Source organism: Otolemur garnettii, unplaced genomic scaffold (assembly GCF_000181295.1).
Source record: "Otolemur garnettii isolate 467f Iridium unplaced genomic scaffold, OtoGar3 scaffold00075, whole genome shotgun sequence".
Classification (NCBI taxonomy): domain Eukaryota; kingdom Metazoa; phylum Chordata; class Mammalia; order Primates; family Galagidae; genus Otolemur; species Otolemur garnettii.
Window position 1 is genome coordinate 8,050,881 of NW_003852470.1, and position 8,557 is coordinate 8,059,437.

The 8,557-nt window shown below is 49.7% G+C and overlaps 1 protein-coding gene across 1 annotated transcript in view; it reads right to left on the reverse strand.

Annotated features, from left to right (window-relative positions):
- The window catches only part of LHPP (phospholysine phosphohistidine inorganic pyrophosphate phosphatase), a 130,947-nt gene that overhangs the window by 81,725 nt on the left and 40,665 nt on the right, over positions 1-8,557 (reverse strand). The window contains exon 6 of the mRNA XM_003794073.3: positions 2,909-3,000. Within this exon, the coding sequence (XP_003794121.1) occupies positions 2,909-3,000 (92 nt within the window). The remainder of the gene's footprint in view (positions 1-2,908; positions 3,001-8,557) is intronic.

An 8,557-nucleotide genomic window follows, 5' to 3' on the forward strand; every position in this document is an offset into this window, starting at 1 on the left:
GGAAGCACAAGGAATGGACACACCAAACGTGACGGGGAGAGCTCATAGCCTACCAGCGATCAAACCCCTCACTCCCAGCCCCTCCATAGCCTCTCTGACTCCTGACAGCCTCAGAAACACAATTGTGTGTGCATGTAGGTGTGTGCACGTGTGTGTGTCACTGGTAGGTACATAATAGAAGGCGCTGGCAAAGACGCCCCTGCGCAAAGCCAGTGCAAAGCCCAGGTGGGCCCCCTCTGCTTCCCTCCTTCCTGGGATGCCCCATACTGCTGTTTGTGCCCCAGGACCAGGCCACTCTCCCTTGCTCTCCTGATTCAGTCAAAGCTAGACCAAGGCCAGACTGACAGAGGGTAGGGCCCAGGAGGGCTTCCGATACCCAGCTGACCCATCCAGGAGTCTGGCTGACCTCTGTACCCAGTTCTGTCTGTTCACAGAGGTGCAGTGGCATGTGGGGCTTGCCCTGGGAAGGACAAGCTGGGTGGATTTGGATAGAGGCTGGATGGTAGCATTTAACAGGCTCAGGGTGCCCAGTTGACTCCAGAGGCTGCTTACTGGCCCCGAGTTGGCCACACATCCACCAGGAGCACCACTCAAGGACTTCATCCCAACACAGCCCGCAGGGCCCACAGAGCACTGGGTGGCCTGCCCTGTACCCCTCTGGACACGTCCATGCGCTGAGAGTGCCATCTGGAGGGAAAAAGGGGGCGGTGCAGGGATGAGAGTGGTCCCCATCAGGGCCACCAACACCAGCCACAGGGACCAGCTAATGTTTTCTAGGAGCCAAGTCAACAAACATTAATATAAATAGATAAAATTAACATGAAATGTCAGCATTTCAACATACGGTCAATATAAAAAGTGACTCAAACTTTCACCTCTGTTCTTTCCACCCCTGCCTCTAAAATCTCATGTGTATTTCACTTCTCGGTTCAAACCAGCTGCCTTTCAAGAGCTCAGTCGCCACTGGGGCCAAAGCCAATGGCTGGAAGATCTCCACCCTTTAATGTCCATGCCTTGCACACCCAGAGCCCCACCTCCTTTCCTGCCCTGTGGCCTTCCCCACCCACTCCCAGACTCAGTCCCCACTTTAACTTCCTCACTTTCCTACCTGCATGTTAACAAAGGCAGATTTGATTCCTTATAAAAAAATCGAAGGATCTGAAATCTTATTGCCTTCAGGAGCATATAGGCTAAGCCCCACCTTCTCTAACCTGGACAGGTGACTCCATAAATCAGGGCTCAGGAAAAGAGCAGGCTGCAAAATAACATAATCCCATTTTTGTAAAAAGAGAAAAAGAAAACATTAGCAATACATTTACACAGAAAAGGTGTCTGGAAGCACTCGGCACAATGCTGATGGAGTTTCTGTCCCCAGGAGATGGGGGCATAGGGATGTCCATCTTACGCTTTTCTTTAAGTGGCTGGAAGGCACTGGGCTCTCAACCCTGGGTGCTGGGTGTGATGAGACTTTTCTACTCACCTGTGCTCACCTATGAGCCCCCAAACCCACAAGTGTGTGGGTCACTCACACAGAACAGAAACTTCAGTGAGAGTCAGGCTCTCTAATCTATCTTCTCTGATCCTGTCCAAGCTGATCACTCAGGACAAATGTAAATGGCCTTCCCCCTCCCCCACATCCAAGCACCCCTGGGTAACCTTGTTTTCACTAAGTCTCCCCTACACCCACAAAACTGAACTTTCTCTGAATGGCCACAATAGAAATCCTCTAGAATAAGGCGAGACAACACTCTGATATCTAAGATGCTCTCAACAGCCACGAGAGCAGAGTCCCATCACCAGTGGGCACTGTCATATGCCCTGGAGTTCTGACACCTGATAGATGCCCATCAGTGACCTGCTTCAGACCAGGCAGACCTCTGACCAAGTAAAGCCCAAGCTGCTTCTTGGCATGGGAGCTCAGTTCCAAAGCATCCCTAATGGACCCCCTGTCATCTCTGTGTCTCACAGAATGGAGAAGGGGAACAAGAAGAGGAAGGCTGACCAGAGAGGGTGAGTGCACACAGAAACCGCAACCTCCACCACAGCATCTAACCGAGGCCCAGCCTTGGCCTGACTCCCTGGCAGGTGGCTGCCAGGACAGACAGAGCCTCTGCTTATTCATTTCTACACTACACACTGTTTCAAAACTTGTACCCGACATGAAAAGCCACTCTAGCCTATCACCTTCTCCTACAGAAGACCAGCCAGGCTTACCTTAGAGCTCAGTTACATAAAACTGTGGTCTGTGGCCTGTTAGGAAGCGGGGTATACAGCAGGACTGGAGTGGCAGGTGACTGAGCAAAGCTTTGTCTATATTTACAGCTGCTCCCCCATCACTCACATGTCCAGCTGAACTCCACCTCCTGTCAGTTCAGTGGTGGCATTAGATTCTCACAGATGCTCAAACCCTGCAGTAAACTGTGCATTTGGGGGATCTACCTTGCAGGTCCTTATAAAAATCTAATGCCTGATGATCTGAGGTGCAGCTGAGGACAGAAGCAATACACTTCGGGTGTCACTGTCTCCCATCACCCCCAGATGGGACCATCCACTTGCAAGAGAACTAGCTCAAGGCTCCCACGGATTCTGCATTATGGTGAGTTGTCTAATCATTGCTTATCTATAACAACCTGATAATAATAGAAATAAAGTGCACAATAAATGTAACACACTTAAATAAGCATAAAACTATCCCTCCTTCCCCCAGTCCGTGGAAAAGTAGTCCTCCACAAAACCTATCCCTGCTGCCAAAAAGGTTAGGGCTGCTGGCATACAAGATAGCAAATGGTCACACGTTGCTCTTTGGTTTAAAAAGAACACACCCCTTTATTTTGGAAAACAAAACAAAACAAGAACATGGTCACCCCCAGGAAGGAAGGCGGGCAAGTGAGCCCAGCCTGGCACTGACCTGAACTTCCCGGTCCGCACCTGCAGCGCTCTCATTCCACACCGCTGGGCACCGCCGACATCACCCACGATATCGTCCCCAATCATGATGGCCTGTCACGGCAGTGAAATATGCTCAGAAGTGATGCCGGGGGAATTTTATTCCTGTGCTCCTTCATCTTTTTTGACATAATAAACTGCTTGATTTGATATTTAAGACCACCATCATACAAATTAAACAAGATAATATTGTCATCGTATTGATTAAAAGTCAACCTACCTTGAATATATCTCACGCTGCCCCCAGGGGCCATGGCTCTGAACGGTATGTATTTGTGCTATTTGAAATCAATCAGCAGACGTCAAAGTGATTTGGGGCCCCAAGGATGTGCGGGGACGCTGACGCTGTCTCACCTCTACTAGATTGCGGGCTAAATTTCACCTGATCCTGAACACCACGTAACCCTTGGTTCTGGGAAAACTAAATAAATCTCTGGCAAATCTCTGCGAACTTTGATTTATATAGGTTTTGCTTTCAATAGTGAAGGTACTGCCTGTAAAAAGAAAAAATAACGTACAAATGAAAATACACACAGATGTACACACAAAGAGGAAATGCTCACAGCCTGCAGATCATTTTAAAAAGCAGCCTCGCATTTGAAACAACCAGAAAACCAGACAAATCCTATGAAACAACAGTTTTCAAGACACTGGGCACCATGCAATGAAGGACAATGACAGAGGTAACAAACAAGGTGAGCCTGAGACTGCCCTCAGATCACCGCCTGGGACTTTCCAGACTGGATGCAGGGAGGGTGCTGAGGGCTCGAGTGTGTGTCTTTCCAATCCAAAGGTTGAGCCCTAATCCCCAAAGCCATTGTATTTGGACAGAGGAGGAGGACAAATAGGGAGGTAATTAAGATTAAATGAAGCCATGAGGGTGGGGCCCTGATCTGATAGGATTGGTGTCCTTGTAAGAGGGAGAGTCGCCAGAGTGGGGAAAGGTGGGGACACGGCAAGGAGGCGGCCACTCGCAAGCCAGGAAGAGAGCCCTCACCTGAAACTGAATTTCCCAGGACTGTGACTTCAGACTTCAAGTCTCTAGAACTGTGAGAAAATAAATTTCTGTCGTTTAAGACACCCAGTCTGTGGTGTTTTGTTATAACAGTCTGGGCTGACTAATACAGAGGGGAAATCCAGGTGGATCTCAGAAGACTCCCTGAGGAAACAGATAAGACTCTAGAGAGGCCACAGAATCTTAGGACAGAGCATGAGAGAGGAGAGGGCTGCAGGGGGTCCCCTGAAGTATTTAGCAATCCACTGGCCAGCACCTGTGCAGGAAACTCCCTAAAGCCTAGGAAAAAACCACACTAAAAAATCAGAGAAAACAGTGCCTGGTACATGTTCCCACCAGGCAGACTGGAAACCTCACCACTCCCAGGGCATCGGGCACCACCTCAGCCGTGGTTTACTCCACAGGAGGAGTCATTTGTCCTAGACCCAGTCCCACTCTGCTGCTGCCTCCAAAGTCTTACAAGCAAGATCTGAAGGATCAAACTGTTTCCAAGTAATTTAACTTATATAAATATAAAAAAAGATCAAATGTGCAAATTAGGCAAAATCATACATAATGAGAAGAAAAATCAATCAAAACTGATGCAGACTGCCGCAGATGTGAGAATTACAGACAAGAGCATGAAATCAATTCTTCTAACTGCATTTCTATGTTCAAAAGTTAAATAGCGGCTCGGCACCCGTAGCACAGTGGTGACAGCGTCACCCACATGTACCAAGACTGGCGGGTTCTAACCTGGCCTGGGCCAGCTAAACAATGACAACTGCAACAAAACAGCCAGTAGTCCCAGCTACTTGGGAGGCTGAGGTAAAAGAGTCATTTAAGCCCAAGAGTTTGAGGTTGCTGTGAGCTGTGATGCCACAGCACTCTACCCAGGGCGACAAAGTGAGACTCTGTCTCGAAACTTAAAAAAAAAAAGTTAAGAAGAAACAGAAGATCAAAGAAAAAGAGGTACATCTCTGCCTCAACCTCTAAAATGGGTGTAAGAAGTGGCGGGGTGTTGGAATGAAATGATCCACATGAAGCGTCCAGCACAGCGCTGCACAGAATTAGTTACCTAAACGTGGTAAGAAGGGAAAATGAATACTAGGAAATGTTTTGTAGAAGAAATTCCTAACTGACCATGTCGGAGACAGTCGGTGGGACTTATCACAGGTACTCTCTGCCCCAAGTACGTGGCACCGTTAGACGCAGCCCTGTGTGGGCCAGGTGCCGGGCCAGGCTCACATGTGCTGAGAACATGTTTATCAGGTAATTTCCCAGACACAGGAGGCTATGAGGCCTTGGTGTGGTCAGGGAAGACTTGCTGGAGGAGGTGAAGAGGAGCAAGAAGGATCCAGCAGGTTGTGGGGGTACAGGAGAGGAGGGGAGCATTCCCAGCAGGTGACACCACACTTGTGCTCTGTACTCGTCTACCCACCAGTTACCCAAGAAAGCCAAGCAATGAATTTCAAAAAGCACATATGTCTAAAGCTACTTGGAAACATCTCCATGAGGATCTGTGGGCAAGGACAACAGAGCTGGTGCCACCCCAGAGGCCAGGGAGGCGGTTTCAGCTAAACACAAAGCTGGTCTATAACCAGCATGGGTTCCCCACATGATCGTATTCAAGCAAAGGCCAGAGGGGGTTCCATTGGAGTAGCTACAGGGCATGGTGGCACCAGGAGAAAGCCCAGAGGGGGCGACCCACAATGCTAAGGCTGAGAACTCTGCCAGAGGCCACGAGCCCCCTGCACGACGGAGGCACTGGGAATGACACTGCATTGCTTCCTGTGAGTCGCCTGCAGGTCACACTTTCAAACCACCTTTCTCTGATCTTTCCTCCAGCTACCCCCTTCCCCAAGGCAAGTTGTGTACACTGGTGACACACTATTTGACTCTGGGCAGAACAAGGACATATATTTTAATGTAATCACATAGTATTTATTTTTAGATTCACCTATATGGTAAGTGAGGGATTCCGGTTTTCCATTTATGGTAGCAATCAAAAGTTTCTTTCAAAATACATTTACTTAAAAAAAATGAGTTGGCTTGGCACCCACAGCACAGTGCTTATGGCGCTAGCCACATACACCCAGGACAGCAGATTTGTAACTGGCCTGGGCCTGTTGAACAACAATGACAACTGCAACAAAAAAACAGCCAGGCGTTGTGGTGGGCGCCTATAGTCCCAGCTACTTGGGAGGCTGAGGCAAGAGAATCACTTGAGCCCAGGAGTTTGAGATTGCTATGAGCTGTGATGCCCAGGTACTCTACCAAAGGTGACAGTGAGATTCTGTCTCAAAAAAAAAAAAAAAAAAGAGTCAACTGAAAGAAACATTAAGTAACAGGGCCAGCAGGGCAGCACCTGTGGCTCAAGGAGTAGGGCGCCAGCCCCATATGCCAGAGGTGGAGGGTTCAAACCCATCCCCAGCCAAAAACCGCAAAAAAAAAAAAAAAAAAAAGTAACAGGGCCAGCGGCACATACCCAGATACAGTAAAAATGGAAATTGGTTTTCTTTCTTTTTTTTTTTTTTTTTTGAGACAGAGCCTCAAGCTGTGCCCCTGGGTAGAGTGCCATGGCATTACAGCTCACAGCAACCTCCAACTCCTGGGCTCAAGCGAGTCTCCTGCCTCCGCCTCCCAAGTAGCTGGGACCACAGGCACCCGCCACAACGCCCGGCTATTTTTTTTTTGGTTGCAGCCGTCATTGTTGTTTGGCGGGTCCGGGCTGGGGATTCGAACCCGCCACCTTAGGTGTACGTGGCTGGCGCCTTAGCCGGTTGAGCTATAGGCGCCGAGCCAGGAAATTGGTTTTCTAACAACTAATGTTGGGAAAACACTGCCAGATCCAAACAAACTTTGTCTATCAAACTGGCTTTTGGGAAAGCATCAGGTCACCAAGGAAGAAACAGCCAATGGTACCGTGTGTACCCTGAAGTGGGACCAGCACCAGAGTCTGCTACGCACACACACAGGTGACCCCAAAGGCCGTGTAAAGCCGGGTGGCCTGGGCACCTTGCACAGCTCCTGGCCTCAGGTGGCTGTGCTGGCCGGAAGCCCCTTCTCGGGGGAGCTGTCCTGAAACCCTGGCTTAGCCTTGGCACATGCACAGTGTCCCCACTTTGCAGCAAGCCCATGTCTGCCAAAGGCTCTGTGGCCATCTGACAAGAAAGTTTCTTGGAAATGAAAGAGGTCTTCCAAATATTTCGTGTTGTGCCTGACACCTTCTCTGCTTGTGGGGAAAATAAAATTTTGTGTGTGCACACACGCACACACTCAGCTGGGCAGCAGAAATTCCTCCTCCTCAGAATAGGCACTCTCAGGACTTCCTGGGCTGGGGCTTTGTGGAAGTGGCTTGTGGAGACGGAACCAGAGGAATACATGGGTCACTATGAAAGTTTTGAGATAGACTGTGTTATGGGCCATTATGTCACTTCCAAGAAACACAGTTGAGTGTCCTTTCTGGCTTACCTGTGCAAGTTTCAACTGGCTCAGCTTATCAGTGCTGCTGGGAAGGCTTCATTTGTTTCCACCCACGTGGATTGTATGTTTCTTGCTTTTTGCGTATCTCAAAACTTTTGAAATGACCCATGTATACTCCCTTGGAGGAGGAGCTCTCATCCAAGGGACAGCAGCTGTGGCTCTGCATGACAACCTGACACCTGCATCAGACAGAGCTCCGGAGGGCTGCGTGTGACACGGCGGCAGCCTGGGGCGCCTGGGCAGCGGTGCCTGTCCGGTCCAGCATGTGGGACCCCGGGGACTTCACAGTGCTATTGTCAGTGAAGGGCAATAAGCACGAGAAGGAGCAATTATTGCCAAATCATTTAGGATTTAAAAAATCACTGGCAAGAAGATAGAGGTCAAGAGGTGTGCTGTCAAGGGAAATAAAAAACTCTACCTGTCAGGCCTGGGCTTCGCTTCCCTTCTGCCTGCCACATGGTGGGGGGTAGAGACGCAACCCAAAAGGTCAGATCCCCCCCACCCCAAACCCAGAGGTCCAGAGAGCCAGAGGGAGGCTCCACAGCCACTGAGGCCGGTTTCTGGTTTGGTCCCCAAAGCAGATTCATTCATCCCTCTTAAACAACGGTCAGCCTTTCCTGCTCTCCTCTCCACCACCGAGGTGCTGGGAGAAGAATCCGGATGAACAGGAAGTGATGATTTGGAGTGCAAACTCCCAGCGCCAAACAGCCAGGCTCAGAGTCTGTTCTGTAGCCCAGGGAGGCACCGAGATGACATCTCACTCCAGGACGAGCCCTGGACTTTTGGCCTTTAGGCCCAAAGGAACCAGCACCTTCAGAACCCTGGACACAGGGCACCAAGTGAGTGGTTTCCACACGTGCATGAGGAATATCTACACAGCAAAACTCAAAAGCTGATTTTTTTCTAAAAAAGCAAGAAACAGTGGTGTGGGCAAAGATATGAGGAAATGGGCACTGTGCACAAGCTGGCGAGGACGGTGAATGGACACAGCCCTGAAAGATGCACCACGGTGCAAGGTGCACCACGGCCTGACAACCACACCCCCAGGGTTCCTGGCAACTAATTAGAAATGTGGGCTCGGCGCCTATAGCTCAACTGGCTAAGGCGCCAGCCACGTACACCTAAGGTGGC